Here is a 14743-nt window from a genome sequence, read left to right on the forward strand (position 1 = left end):
TTTGTTCTGTTTAATTCAAACAATCAATTTGTGCAGCTGAAAAAAAAAAAAAAAAGGAGAAACAGCTTGTGAGATCCAAAAGGCATTTTGACAAATAATTTCTTTCGCGCTTTCAGATCAATGCACGCAACAAACACAAGGCAAATGCTGTAATAATTTTTACTTGAGTGATAATAAATCCATCTTTTAAGGAAAGTAATTTGTATTTGAGTCAACTGGAGAGCAGCCCAAAGGTCAACTGGGCATATTTTAAGCAGTGGCCTGAATAAAAGGAGATACAGCAGCTCTGTTGGAGGGGAGGGGGGAAATTCAGCAAGTAGAAATGCCACACCCCAATAATTATAAACTATAAAATAATGGTTTATTATAGGGAGAAATATCACTTAGCAACCTGAACTAGTGGAAGGCTGGCAGGAGGTTGGAATGAGATGATCTTTAAGATGCCTTCCAGCCAAACCATTCTGTCATTCTGTGGTTTTGTACACCATCAGCCTTGGGAAGAAAACAAATCCTTTATTTCCCAACTCCCAGCACCAAGGACACTCCCAGATATTTCCACCATAATTTCTCACCACTGCCAGCTAACTGGATGCATCACTGGACACAGGTTGCACTGACCAGAGCACCAGTGTCATGTCCTGCTCCCCTAAGGCCAAAGAAGGAGTCTCATAAGCTTTCAAACAGGCTGTCTTCCTAGAATTTCTCCTTTCATTTTCCCCAGACCCTGCACTACCCTCTTCCCCTGGGCAGTGCCAGGCAAGTGGATCCATGTCCAGGTCCTGCAGCTGCACCCTGACCTGCTGACTGCGAGGTGAGAGTATTATTCACTCAGTCCATCCCAAGAATAAACGCAAGGAAGGTGTGACCATCCAAGAATCATATATTTTTACTGTGCTCTGCTCCAAGACACTTGATCCAGTTCATTCCCTGAGTTTCAGCCTGCAGGTTAACCTCTGCCAGTCCCACAGACTTCACTATCAGTTTCTAATAAAGGAAAATGTCAACAGGCAGATACGCCAGAAATTCATTATTTTCAGATACAAAGATTTTCTCAGCTCTGTAAACCCACCCATAAATAATTCTGATTTATGGCAAATCGGTTATTGTATTCATAAACGCCGGGAAGTCAGTGAACAACATAACTACCAACAGAAATACCTTCATAACTTTGCAGGTGCACAAATCACTGCATATGGGAGAGGCACTCAAAGGATAATGGAAAATGAAGCAGTCTAGGAAAGCCTATATGAAAACCAGCACCTACCGAGGTGGATAAAAAATATAATTTATTTTCGGTCGACGAGCAATCAAACGCAAAACCCTGGCCGAGGGAGCGAGCAGAGTGACACTGCACTAAAAACAGCAATTCCCCCCAAAATGTACAGAAATGGGGCTGACTTTTGATTAGCAGAAGTGACAGTGGGGCCGAGGCTGCTCGGGCTTTGAGGTTAAACACAAGTGACATAAGCTGCACCTGAATCCAATCACTGCCCGAGCTCTGAGAAGATTCACACGCGAGGACTGAATCTGTCACAAATGGGTTGGTTTCCGATCCTCCCGTAGCCAACTTGCTTTATTCTGACCCCCATTTAACAAATCAACTTAATGGGCACTGGGAGTGCTATAAAACTTAACAATGGAGTGATTTTAACTTTTAAAATATAGTTATGAAGCAGAATGTTGGAGAGCTCCTTCAATACTGGAAATCAAATTAAATCTAGACATTTTTTAACAGTCTTGACAGATATAATCCTAGTTACCATGTAAATTTATGGTAAGCTGCTGTGATATTAGCCACAGGTGCTACTTTTAATATATGGCCTGCATCTGGCTGGGAATAAAATTTCTCAGAGGACTGAAAATGACCTCACTATCAGACAATGGAGAAGAAAAAAAACACAAGACCACTGTGGCATATAAAAAGCTGGAGATGTGGTCCACAACCGAATATTTACCATAAAATTCATTTTAACTCTGCAGATTGTAGGTTAAAGGATATTATGTTTTCAATACATGAAAGGCGTGGACGTATTTCAGCCAAACAGCCAAAAGATTAAGTACAAAAAAGCAGCAATGAAATACACTGCCTGTATATATAAAAACAAATTTCCCAACCTTTGATCAATGTAGAAAACAAAGAAATGTGTTGGGAGTAGAAAAAGGAAGGATTGACAGATTGTATTACACTGGCACCAAGTACTGCCATCGAAAGAAATCAAGAGCATTCATTGCATATCCTACCAAATTCATCTGGATGTGTAATTGGGATCATACAACAAAGACGTCAATTTAAAGGGGCAAATCTGAGCATGTCTCCCTACAGCCAAAGGAAAATAACTGGCATCACAAGGAGGAGGGAGGAAAAAAGGCATCTACCGTAACATGCTCTGTCTGACTTTTTTCTCCTGGATTCCAAGCAAGAGAGATAGCAAATCTGGAAGGGAAATACAAAGTGAGAATAATAATTTATTTAATAGTTCTAGGTTTTTTGAGCATCTTTAAATATGATCTCAAAAACCAAGACTCCACAACTGAACTGAAACACATGTGCTTCTACTCTCACTGCACACTGTTTCCATACCATCCCCTCCACTTAGGCTCATCTTCCACCTCCATCCTCTAGCCCCAAAACACAAAATGTATTTAATAGCTTTAAAACTCTTAGAGTGTTTGATTTCCTGTCATTTTAGAAAATGACGTTAGAGGTCTCATGGAGACTTCCTACATGATCTTATTTTTTATTTTATTTTTTTTTTTAAAAAAAGAAACTTAATTAAAAACTTACCCTATAAAAGAAAGCAGCTGTAAAGGCTGAACCTGACCATCAGCAAAGTTGCCCACCTTTGTAATTTCCTAACTGCATTTGCTGCCTTGGTGTGATTACCTACGGAAATGCAATCACACAGGCAGTTGCCCCTTAAACCCGCCGGTCAAATCCAACCAACTTTGACAAGAGACATGAAAGTCTCAGAGCTAAGATGTTCCAGCAAATTTGGTGGAAGTGAGCAGCTGGATACAGGAACCAAAGGGAGCACTTGGCATCCAGCACTCACAGCCCTTCACAGCCTGCCCAGCCCGGGACTGGGCTCAGATGGATCTGGGAGAAATTCACATTTTTAAACCAGGCCTGTCCCCTTTGCTGGATCACTGCTCCCAAGGTGAACTGACCTGGAATGCTGGGAGAAGTTACCAGCACGGTCTGGAGGTGTAAATTAACTTTCTATCCCAATTCCAAGTTTTGCTTGAGCAGACTGGAAGCAGAGAGTTTGCTCCACTGGAAGAAAAACATTTTGTTTCAGTAGCACAAAGACATGGATGAAAAGAGCGTCCCTTCATGACACTATACCATGGTCTGAAAGCCTTGCTCACTGCTTTTCTCTGCCCTGCAGCCTGGGAAAGAGGCCCCAGAGAAGCTCTCTGACGTGGCTGTGAGGTTTATTGAGGCTCACCAGCACCCAGATGCGTGGCAGGGATTGGGACTTGCCATGGAGTGCTCCGAGCCCACCCGCTCTCCAAGACCCCACTCACAGCCGGAGGTTCCTGCCCAGCACAAGCTCCTTGGGAAAAGAGTCTCAACACAGGGGCTCTTGAGTGAGTGCACAAGAGTGAGAGCCCTGGAGGTGAAAGACTCCAACTTTAAATCCTTGCTGCCCACCTGCTGCTCCACAGTGGCAATAACCCACAGGAACTGCAGGGCTTAAGGAGGAACGGGCGCACTGGTGCCATCAGCACAGCTCTTCTGGACAAGGCTCTCCTCCACAGCTGAGCTGTGTTTGTTTCCCCACACACACACTGCTGTATTCTATATTTTATACGAGATTCAGAACACCCACCCACCAGGAGCCTGCCTCACACTAAAGGCAACGGGAGCATCCAGCACCAACATCCTCCAGTCCACCAGGACCCCAGCGACACAACCAACACAGGGCTTCCAGCACGGCCCCCAGACTGGTCTCCAGCTTCTTTCAGAGAATTTCACCACCAAAGCCCACTTTCATAAAAATGTATCTTCAGACTAACAAAGAGCACCAGAGCTTTCAAGTTGTGGGTTACAAACTAATTCCCTGAGCCAGAAGTGTCATTAGCTTGTCAGCCTCACAAAGGCAGCTCGCTGCTGATCGCTTTTAACCAAGTTAATCTCAGCCTGAAAGCTTCAGGAATCTAAATAACTCTTGTTGCACAGAAGTTTCATTTCATTCTCATGCTGAAAATAATATACATAAACCAAGCTCATGTCTACACATTTGCACGACTTTATAATAAAAAGTTGTGTTTATATTCTTAACATCTGTTGACATACACAGACTTTGTAAACCTGGCATAGATTTTGAAGCCACAGAATTTTCCATGCATCATGAACACTATCTGCAAGAAGCAATAAAAAAAAAAAAAGGCAATGAAGACATTAATCATACCAATATCATCTGCAAAACATAAATTTGAAATACCTTTCATGTCAGCTCAACCACTTTCTACTTTTTTTTGTTGTTTTTTTTGGGGTGATTTTTTTTCCCGCACCTGATTTTACTCCATCTGCAAAAGGGCAGCAGGAAAGAACCAAGAATGAAAGAGACTGTTCCAATATCTCCCAAACAATTAAAGTGGCAATTTTTTAAAGTACCTTTTGTAAGACAACATGTACTAGAAGCATAAATGCATAATTCATCATTTATCAATAAGCACATTTAAATAAACTCAACTTCCTATACTGATATGTGCTCCATCAATCTTCACATTAGCAAGACACATGGAAATGTACCCATGTTGTAAGACAAATCTACACCATCAAGAAAAAATACAGCTTTGTGAATTTTTGTCAAAGCAATGGGTTTTCCAGATACCTGCTGGTGCACACAGTGATCTGTCTCCTGACCTGCCTGTTGGCAGAGACTGCCCAAGTCCATCTGAGCAAACTGACCCATTTATTTACAGTGGGCAAAACTGCTTTTAAATTAAGTTTGGGGAAAACAAAAGTCATTTGTAGTCGTGCTGAACCAATAACCCAGCAGAGATGCTCTTTCATGAATATTCAAAGCACAAAGGCTGGAAATCTCAACTCTTCCAAGGGTCACTTCTATCTCACCATGTCAAACCTGAAGGTTGCTCGAGCCCTGAGCTGCCTGCACATCTCACCAAGGCTTCATGTGAGCTCCCTCTCATGGGCTTCTCCCTTTCACTGCCCTCTGCATGATCTGACATGGTTCTGTTTGCTTTGTAGTAACTTTCAGGTCTGAGGTGCAATCCAGAAAAAAATGTACTCCCTGGACCAGCACTGTCCTGCTCATGAGCTGGATCTTCCTGCAGTGGTTTTCCCTCTTGCTTTCACCCAGCTCAGAGGGGCTGGGATCACCTCACTCACCTTCTCTCTGCTGCCTGGGCTTTACTAACCCCACAACTACTGACTGAAACAGTGAAAAAAAGAGCCACAGTTACAAACTGTTGTTTATCCAGCTCACTGTGGTTTCCTAAAACATCCTGGTCTGGGCTTAGGCACAGCCACGTAAATAAACAGCTCAGAGCACAGCTCCTGGTCCCCACACACACCAACAAACCCTTGGCATCCCCGGGCTGGAGCTCACCATGTCCCTCCACAGCGAGGGAGAGAACCGGCTCAGGGAGAGCCATCATCCCAACAAACCCCTGGGAATCCTCTCCCTCCCCAGAAAGCACTCACCCCTCCCTCAGAAATAAAACAGAAGGGAAATGCACGCTCTGGGAACGTGACTTTTTCTAAGCAATGCCATGATTCCTCAGGAGGGAATTTACGGGGGAATGGGGCTGAACGTACATCTCAAGGCAAATTCAGTGTTTCTGAAGCAAGTTTGTAACTGATGGTCCAGCACGAGTTCTTGTGGGTTTGAGATGTGGCTCGGGATCCTGCCTCCAAATAAAAACCAGCAGTCTGTGTGCCAAAGACACTGCGAGATCATCTTTTACAACTCATTCAAGGATGTACCAGAACTCTGTCTTCCTGCTCAGAAGGTGAAACACGTCCCATTTTCCCCACCTTATTTGTTAAAGTTTCTGTTCTTGTATTTACCCATTTTTCTCAAGTTTATCCCTGACAAAAATGAACCCCACTGTCCATCAGTTATGTATTTCCAGCATTCATTTACACACGCTGGCAATGAAAACAACAAAAAAAAATGGAGATCAAATACTATTTGTCTAATTCCACAGTACCAACCTTGGCCCTAATATTATAATCACCTACTTATCAACTACGAAATGGAATTAATTTACTCCACCTAATGAGATCAGAATCAGAGAGGAATTCGTCAAGGCAAAGCCAAGAGGATTTGGCCTCACAAGGATACTCCCAAATTTCTGAATACAAATATTTTCCCATCAGGATCGTATGGAAATTAAAGCAATTACATTTCCTTTATATGAAAAGTGGTGTATAACAGTAATTACCTGATTAAAATTTTTGAAATTGAACTCCTTGTAGATGGCATCTCTTTCCCCCAACTCAGACCAGCCTGAAGCTTTGAGATCCAGTAAAACTTGGTTCCTCTCCTCCGTTGTCAACCAGTGAGACTGGGAAGACTATTGAGGGAAACAAAGAAAGGCACGGCAGGAGTGAGGCTGAGGTTCTCTGCTGTACAACAATAAGAAAACCACACGAAGAAATTGTGGTTATGTGCCGTGCAAAGGTAAGGATGTGGAATATTCACGGTACAGTTTCTTACTGTTTATAATTTCACAGACCAGTTATACCTAAAACAGCCAAACCCCATCATCTTTCTTTGGGCAGATAAATCTGGCTAAATGCTTTTGTACAAAACTAAGGAAAAGCAACAGGCTTTTCCCCAGGAATGAATATGGACACCAGCACACCTGCACCCTTGGTCATCTGGATTATTCAGATGCTGTAACACCTCAAATAACTCTCAGGTATTCCACTCTGTCATATAAGCAAAGGATTATTTACATTATTTGATAAAGGTACAATTATAAGGCTAAAGGAGATATCAGGAAATATCTATTTCAAAAGAGAAAAGCAAAACAGGAGATTGTATTCTACCCAGCTTGTAGTTTACTATTTTGAGAAAGGAGGAATGGATTTTAAGACAGCACACACTGTGGAGTTCTACAAGAAACAAAGAGCTTTTTGACTGCATAAAAAGAAAAAGAATGACAATACAGACACAATTACAAGAAGTCTGAAGTTACTGCTATAAGCACTAGATTCTGCAAAGCGCTGATACTTAAATATGGTTTATTTGAAGTGACCTGTCCTGCTGATGCCACTGGGAGCACAGATGTGACAGACTAACACTTGAATATCTGAATCAGGGGCTGATACAGGCCAGAGCCAGACACAAAGGAACATTCAGTGGGGCCTTTGGAAGAGGTTTGACACTTCTCCTAAAAGAAGAGACTAAGGACAATATATCCTGACACAGGGGTCTCAGACTCACACAACAAAGGCATTGCTTTGGTGGGAAGAGCCTTTCTCCCCAGTACAGCTGAATTCAGATTGCTTTAGTCTTTACTTTAGCAGCTGGCACAGCTTTCTGAGAACCTGCAGAAAGGCAGTTTTGCTCCAGAGCTTCTCTCAGACATGGGAGGCCAGTGAGGACCCACTGCCAGCTCAGCAGCTCAGGACTTTCCACCTTTGCCAGCCGCTGCTCCAGCGGGAGCCCCGATGCCACCAGATGGGGCTGTGAGTCTGAGCAGAGCAGGAATTAAAGCAATTAATGTGACCTGAGCAAGGCTTTATGATGCAGGAGGGCCAAGGAGCAACATTTGCATCAATAATATGGGATAAAAACCCCGAAAGTGTAAATCAATCTAACAGCACACTGCTGCTGCTTGTGTTCAGTGGGACACATCCAGAGATGTAACCAAGGGATGGGTTTTACAGGTCCCAAACTGAACTAATTTAGGCTCTTTGCACTTCAAACACAACTTTGGGCTTGCAAGAACACAAATTTCAGATTTGTCATTGCTATAACCACAGTCACAGGCATGAATTTCTTACGTTCCTCTTTTTTCCAAGCCTATACAACAATCGCCCCAGTTCAAGGCTGTCTCAAAAAGAACTATTTTCTCTGGTGCAGGATGAAGTCAGTCCGCTAATTTACAAAAAATCATGGGGGTGAGTGGGTTTTTTTGAGATAGCAAAGTCCAGGATTGCGACCAGGAGGCAGCACAAAGTCCACTCCTCCTGCTGGCACAGAGATGTCCTGTCAGCTCTGGGGACACCGTGGTGCCTTCCCGACACCTCACCTGACACATGGGCATTGACAAGACAGTGCTGTGACCTGACATTTGGTCAGGCAGTTTTAATAGGAATATGGAGACTGGGTTTGATGCAGACGTTTTGCTTCGGAATGGGTTGTGGAGGCCACGTCCTGACGCATCGTGATATTCAGAAATGTAGCAGAAAGCAGCTGGAATTTGCTTGAAGAAGGAAGAAGATAAGGTGGGAGATTTAAATTGCATTTCTGCAGTCACCACCTCCCAGCAGCACATCACGGGCACAGCCAGAGCCCCCAGAGAGGCAGGAACAGGCACTGGGTGTGGGTTTGACCCTGTAATTGGTAATGTTCGTTTGGAGGAAGCTCGGGGAAATAGTTCATTAATTACATAAAAAAATTAGTACTAAACATCTCATGCCGGAGGGCCGAGGGTTGAACCCTGTGCGTGCCACTCATTATCAGTTTCGTGTAAAACAAAACAATCAGTCATGAAGTGGGATGGTGGCAGGACACAGGGAGAATCACAGAATGGTCTGGGTTGGAAGGGATCTTGAAGATCACCTTGTTCTGACCCCCCCTGCCATGGGCAGGGACACCTTCCACTATCCCAGGTTGCTCCAAGCCCCGTCCAGCCTGGCCTTGGACACTTCCAGGGATGGGGCAGCCACAGCTTCTCTGGGCAACCTGTGCCAGGGCCTCCCCACGCTGGCAGGGAAGGATTTCTCCCCAGCATCCCCCCTAACCCTGCCCTGGGTGAGTTTCAAGCGGTTCCCCCTTGTCCTGTCCCTGTACGAGGCCCCTCCCCACTCAGGCACGGAGCGGTGGCACCGAGGTGTCCCCGCAGCCCCCCGTGCTCCAGGCACACCATCCCACCCCTCCCACCTCCCGCGGCTCCCGCAGTGCCAGGGGAAGGCGGGCGGGCTGCCCCGAGCCCCTGCAGGTCCCCCGCGCTCCGCCGAGCCCCCCGCCCGGCCCTGCCCGGCCCTCGTCCCCTCACCATGGCCCGCCGCGCTCCCAGCAGCGCCCGCCGCAGCCCGGCCCCGCCGCCCGGCATGGCCCCGGCACCGCCCCCGCCGGAGCCGCCCCGGAACCGGGCTGGGAGGAGGGAACGGGGAGCGGGGAACGGGGAGCGGGGAGAAGGGAGCTGGGAACAGGGAGCAGGGAGCTGGGAACGGGGAGCGGGGAACGGGGAGAAGGGAGCTGGGAACAGGGAGAAGGGAGCTGGGAACGGGGAGCAGGGAGCTGCCTCCGCCGCCGCGCCTCCCGCTTGAACGAGGGGAGCAGGCTCGAGGAGCTCCCCATGGCTCTCTAGGACTCCCTGCCAGGAGGGTGCAGGGAGGTGGGACGGGGCTGTGCTACCGTGAGAGCACCAGAGGAAACGGCCTCAAGCTAAGACAGGGAGGTTCAGATTAAATATTAGAAAGTTTTCCCTGTTGGGGTGGTCAGACACTGAAGGGCAGCCCAGGAGGCAGTGGGGTCACCATCCCCTGGAGGCGTTGGAGATGTAGGGTTGGGTGATGTGGTTCAGTGGTGTAGGGGTGACAGTGGCAGTGCCGGGTGGACGGTTGGACTGGATGATCTAAAGGTCTCTTCCAACCTCTGTGATTCCATTATTCCATGACACGTACCCGGGAGGAGAACGGGATGCATCCGTGGGTGGATCCTGCCAGGTTTCATTTCCATCCCATGGGGCTGCACTGAAACAGCCCCATTCCATTTGTAAACACATCCCTGTTTCTTCAGCAGTGCAGAGATGAGCACCAGGGACAATCCACCCTGGGCCTCTCAAATGAACCAGATGGCAGAGGCAAGAACACTCATTCAAAATCTTGGATCTTTATTAATAACATCCATCGTAGCTTTATCTCCGGTCATACCAACGTTTTACCAGTGCAGTTTCCTTTTTGGACACAGAAATACAGGACCTCCAGTTTCCAAAGGAAAACACAGAGCCAGCAGAGAAATACTTGAAGAATTAAGTTGCAGAGATACAAACTCTTTGTCAAGCAATAAGTCTTTGTTTTGCCTTAGCTTAGTTTGCTCTCTAAATCTTCCTATCAGGGTACTCTGGCAAGATTCCAACATGATAAATGCTATGCAATCAAATAATCCAAACTCCACAAAACATACCAGTCCATACCTTATCCAAAGTCTTCCATACTAATTATAACTAAAAAAATATCAATTCTTTATGTAGCCTCAGCTGGAGACTGTGGAACCAGCAAACATGGTAGTAGAAATTTAAATAAACATCAGGACTGGTCTTGCTAATTTAGGCAGGTGAGCCATAGTTCAGAAATCGCATGTTTTAAGTCCTATAAGAAAGTGACTTAAAAGGTTTCACTAAAAACCTCATTTATTTTTTTTAAAAAGGACAATTATTACAATTTCATTCTCCAGGAATGTGGTAAATAAGCTGTATAGACACACACAAAAATAGTGAGGTCATCTTGGGAAGTTATTCTAAATCTCATCAAGAACTGCCACTAAGTCAAAACTCAGGGCAGAGTGAAGGAGAAAAGCAGCACCATCCCAGTGCCAGAGGTGGGAACAGTCAGCCACGGGAATGAAACAGCTTTGGAACTGTTACTGCTGGCAGACAATGGAACAGCTCATCTGAAGTACACTGTCTTGTAAAACATCATTTATCTCCCTTCACCAGTGTTTTCCTTGCAGTGCCATGTACAGACCAGGGAGCTCTAAAAATCTTCCTTGGTCTACAAGGGAGAGCTTGTAGATCAGGGAGCAATTCAGAAGAGCGAAGTAGAACTGTATCACTAATTACACTGGAGCCCACGAAAAAGAGGCCAATCAGAGCAGCTTAATAAATACTTTAGTTCGTGTTTCTTCGTATCTGTTTTCTTACCACCGTAGTCGCCACGAATGTGCTTTTTACAGATTCAGTAGTGGATAAATAAAGCCGATTTTTAGTCGTTATTATAAATTACAACCGACAAATTCAACAGTTCGTTCTTAGGTGCCTCTAGGCCATAGAAATTCCCGCTTTACCAATAAGTGGGATTTCTTGCCCCCGTTTCAGCATCTGAGGTTATTCCTGGTGTTCGTGCTCTTGTCCCGGGATGAGCCAGCGGATGCTCTCGGTCCGAAGGGTTGCGTAGAGGACAAAGCTGGCCAGGAAGAGCACGGAGAACAGGAGCAGCCAGTCTATGCCCTTTGTCAGGACACTGGGCAGGGGCCCTTCCCAGTCCTCCTTCGTCACAGCCACGTCACTTTTAGCTTCTATCCCTAAAAAACAAATCACCTGAGCAAGGTCATAATCCTCAAATACAGAGAGGCTGGTTCTACCTGGAGCTTTGTTTCTGTTCTCAGACTAAGGCTAATGCACAGGTAGACTTAAAATTTTGGTGAGATGGCCCTTGTGTGTTAACATATATCTATCAAAGGGTTTACTTACATAAAAACATTGATTCTTATGTGTATTTTCATAGCAGGACAAGGCTTGTTCTGTCCTCCCACAGCACAGCCTTGGGTAAGTTTGTAGGGGTTTTTCAGTGCACGGAAATTTAATTTAGAGTGTTTTTCCAGGAATTTTATTTTTGTGCATTTCTGGAAATGTAGACCCACACAGCAGTTCAGTGTAGATTAGAAGAGAACTAGCTGGCTGGCAAAGAGAATTAAATTTATTTCACTTTCAATTAAATCTTTGGGCAGGAAGATGTGCTCCAACCTTCTAGCATCCACTCTAGCTAAACCCCACTGTTCAACCTGCTCTATGACAGCAGCCCAAGGAACTGATTTTCTGCTCTCAGCACACACAGAAATCCAGCTCATGGTAGCAACTGATTATATGAACCTCTGCTGGGTCCTCTCAGGGTATTCATGAAGTTCATTTTAAGGAACAAACACAGGGAGAGGAAATTCTGGAGTTAAAAGCCAGCCTGTTCTTCCCATTGACACATCAGGGCTGATTGACACACCTGTTTGGTTAAAGATGAAGTCTTTCAGGGTTTCCAGCGTTCTGTCTGTATGATTAAATCTAGCCATAGGTTTAGCACCTTGGAAAAGGAGGATATTTGGTACAGCCACAGTTCCAAATCTAGTTGATAAACTGGTGGACATAAGGCAAACACAAAGCAGGAAAGAAATTAAATCTACTGAAGGAAGAAATAAAGACAGTCATGTTACAGGCATTGTCAGTCTCACTAAATTAAACTGTCACCTTATATGGAAAAAAGAGCACTGCTGTTTTTAAAACTCAAAATTAACAGAACTAAACTGCTGATGGAGCACAGGGAGTGAGAGTTACCTGCTGTGCTGGGACGCATCCAGTGCCAGGAAGCGAAGGGTTGGAAATGCTCGGGGTAAAGAGTTAAAATGAGGTGCCAGGCTGGCAGAAAAGCGGCACCACGGAGTGTAGAACAGGACCAACGTACAGTCACTGCTGTTTGGGTTTAGGAACTCCATCAGGTCCTTGGAGAAAGAACAAGAAGAACAAGCACGGACAACTACATATTTCACAGAGTTAAATTCTACATAGGGATGCACCGCTCAGTCAACTAGATACTGGGCAATATTACCAAGTTAACTGCACCTGTGCTTAATCTTTTTACAACAGGTAGAGGATTGCATTTAACCATTTTCAAAGGTTGATTTAGAAGTTAATAATTTAAAAATATACACAGGCATAGCCATTACAAGAAACAAGCTGGCAGTAGGTGCCATTAACGATTTCAGAGAGAAGCACCAGTGCACGGAGCAGCAAAGCTGGCAGTTCCCTGCAGGCACAGAGATGACAGGCACAGGCACATGGAGTGCGCTGTATTTCCATTTTTTTCCAATCAGAATGACCCGAAAGGCCTCCTTGCCCGGATATATCTTCTCTTCGGTAGCACAGAGGATGTTACACAATAACATTCACTAAGTGAAGCACCGAGAGCACCACGCCGGCACCTTCCCCCCCTTTGGCGTTCACCCCACCCCCGGGTACCTGCGACACGTTCAGGATCTGCAGCGTGAAGCGCTCGATGCCCGTGGTGTTCCTCTCCTCGCAGTTCACCTTGGGGGCCTTGGCGCTGTCGGTGCCGTTCGGCTCCTCGGGCAGGACGGGCTCCAGCACGGGCTGCTCGCGGGGCGGGCCCGGGGGGGCTGCGGGGCCGCTCCCGGTGGGGCCGCACGCCCCGGCCCCGGCCGTCCCTTCGCAGGGGCCGCCGCTCGGCTCGGCCGGCACCGCCGAGAGCAGCACGGGCGGCTCGGCCGGGGCGCCGCTGCCGCCGCTGCCCAGCATCGCGTCCGCCATCTCGGCCGTGCGGTACCGAACGGGCTCGGGGCCGCCCGCGCCGCGCTCCGCCCCCCCTGCGGGACCCAGGCGGGGAGCAAAGGACGTGTCAGTGCCCCGCACCTCCCGCGCCGGCACCGCGCACCCAGAGCCCCCCGGTCTCACCTGCGGGAAAGACCCTACCGAACCAGGACAGCGCCAGCAGCGCCAGCCGCCACATCCTCGCCCTCGGCCCCGGCGGCCGCGTCTCCCCGGACAACGATCGCTTCCGCCGGATCCCCGGGACACTTCCAGTTCCGCCGGGGCTCGTATTTCCGTGGGAAGGGCGCTCGGGGCGCGGCCGCGGCGGGACAGGGCCGGGGCAGGGCCGGGACAGCCGCGCTCGGCAGGGTCGGGCAGAGCCCTGCGCGGGCCGGGCCGTGCGGGAGCGCGGTGGGGGCTCGGCCCGGCCCTGCCCGCGGTAGACACGAATCGTGTGGATTCAACCGAGTTTTCTCGCGGTTCCGCTGAACCCTGAGTTGGGATTGTTCAGCCTGGAAAAGGGAAGCATTCGGGGTGACCTCATTGCGGCCTGCCAGCACCTGAAGGGAGATTAGAGGAAAGATGGGGCAAGAGCATTTACAAGAGCGTGTAGTGACAGGATGAGGGGGAATGGGTTCAGATTGAAAGAGGAGGTTTCGACTGGATATTAGGAAAAAATTCTTTGCTAAAAATCTTTTAGGGAAAAATCCTTCCCTGTGAGGGTGGGGAGGCCCTGGCACAGGTTGCCCAGAGAAGGTGAGGCTGCCCCATCCCTGGAAGAGTCCAAGGCCAGGTTGGAGCAACCTGGGCTAGTGGAAGGCGTCCCTGCCCACGGTAGGGGGACCAGAACAAGATGATCTTTAAAGTGCCTTCCAACCCAAACCATCCTGTGATTTTGTGACCCCCCCCTTGCAGGGCTGAGCCCACACCGTGTACCCGGAGCCACAGCCCAGGCCAGGTCTCGGGATGCTGCTGGAGGTGTTTCCCTGTTGGTTTAAAGGAGTTCAGGTCATTAACCCACACCCTGGAAAAAGGCAGGGAAAGCAAAGTACGTGTGTAAAAATAAAGATGGGTGTCATCTTTATTACAAAACCAGGATTCTTTTGGTTGGTTTTTACTTAGGGACTCTTCTCCAGCTCTAACTCTGTCCTTCCTTACAACGCACATTTTCTTGCTTGAATTTTTTTCTTTAAAGTCCTGTTTGCATAAGCACTGATATTGAGGACATATTAGCCTAAAAATAGAAAACATGAGGTTTGCACATAAGAAGAAAATATTT

General features: G+C 47.1%; 2 protein-coding genes across 3 annotated transcripts in view; both read right to left on the reverse strand.

Moving 5' to 3' along the window:
* The window catches only part of PCBD2 (pterin-4 alpha-carbinolamine dehydratase 2), a 23276-nt gene extending 14015 nt beyond the window's left edge, over positions 1-9261 (reverse strand). Inside the window, exons 1-2 of one of the 2 annotated variants that reach the window (XM_017836068.1) lie at positions 9205-9261; positions 6418-6549 (exon numbers count right to left, since the gene is read on the reverse strand). In XM_017836068.1, the coding sequence (XP_017691557.1) occupies positions 6418-6549; positions 9205-9261 (189 nt within the window). Of the gene's footprint in view, positions 1-2376; positions 2433-6417; positions 6550-9204 lie in introns of those variants that run through there. The other variant, XM_017836070.1, reaches the window with a different exon arrangement.
* A 761-nt stretch (positions 9262-10022) lies between these two features.
* TXNDC15 (thioredoxin domain containing 15) lies at positions 10023-13719 on the reverse strand. Its single transcript, XM_017836063.1, has 5 exons — positions 13609-13719; positions 13156-13520; positions 12475-12638; positions 12146-12276; positions 10023-11453 (listed from the first exon to the last, which is right to left on the reverse strand). Exons 1-5 carry the CDS (start codon positions 13661-13663, stop codon positions 11257-11259), a joined length of 912 nt encoding a protein of 303 aa, XP_017691552.1. The 5' UTR covers positions 13664-13719; the 3' UTR covers positions 10023-11256.
* Between the last annotated feature and the right edge of the window lie 1024 nt (positions 13720-14743).

Source organism: Lepidothrix coronata, unplaced genomic scaffold (genome assembly GCF_001604755.1).
Source record: "Lepidothrix coronata isolate B3197 unplaced genomic scaffold, Lepidothrix_coronata-1.0 Scaffold269, whole genome shotgun sequence".
Taxonomy (NCBI): Eukaryota; Metazoa; Chordata; class Aves; order Passeriformes; family Pipridae; genus Lepidothrix; species Lepidothrix coronata.

What these genes read in the sequence shown, in the direction of transcription:
- TXNDC15 (XM_017836063.1), bottom strand. Translation starts at nt 13,663, where the DNA reads ATGTGGCGGCTGGCGCTGCTGGCGCTGTCCTGGTTCGGTAGGGTCTTT. An exon ending in CGGTAGGGTCTTTCCCGCAG is followed by an intron (nt 13,521 to 13,608) that starts GTGAGACCGGGG and finishes TGGGTCCCGCAG; the next exon opens with GGGGGGCGGAGCGCGGCGCG. An exon ending in AGATCCTGAACGTGTCGCAG is followed by an intron (nt 12,639 to 13,155) that starts GTACCCGGGGGT and finishes TCTTTCTCCAAG; the next exon opens with GACCTGATGGAGTTCCTAAA.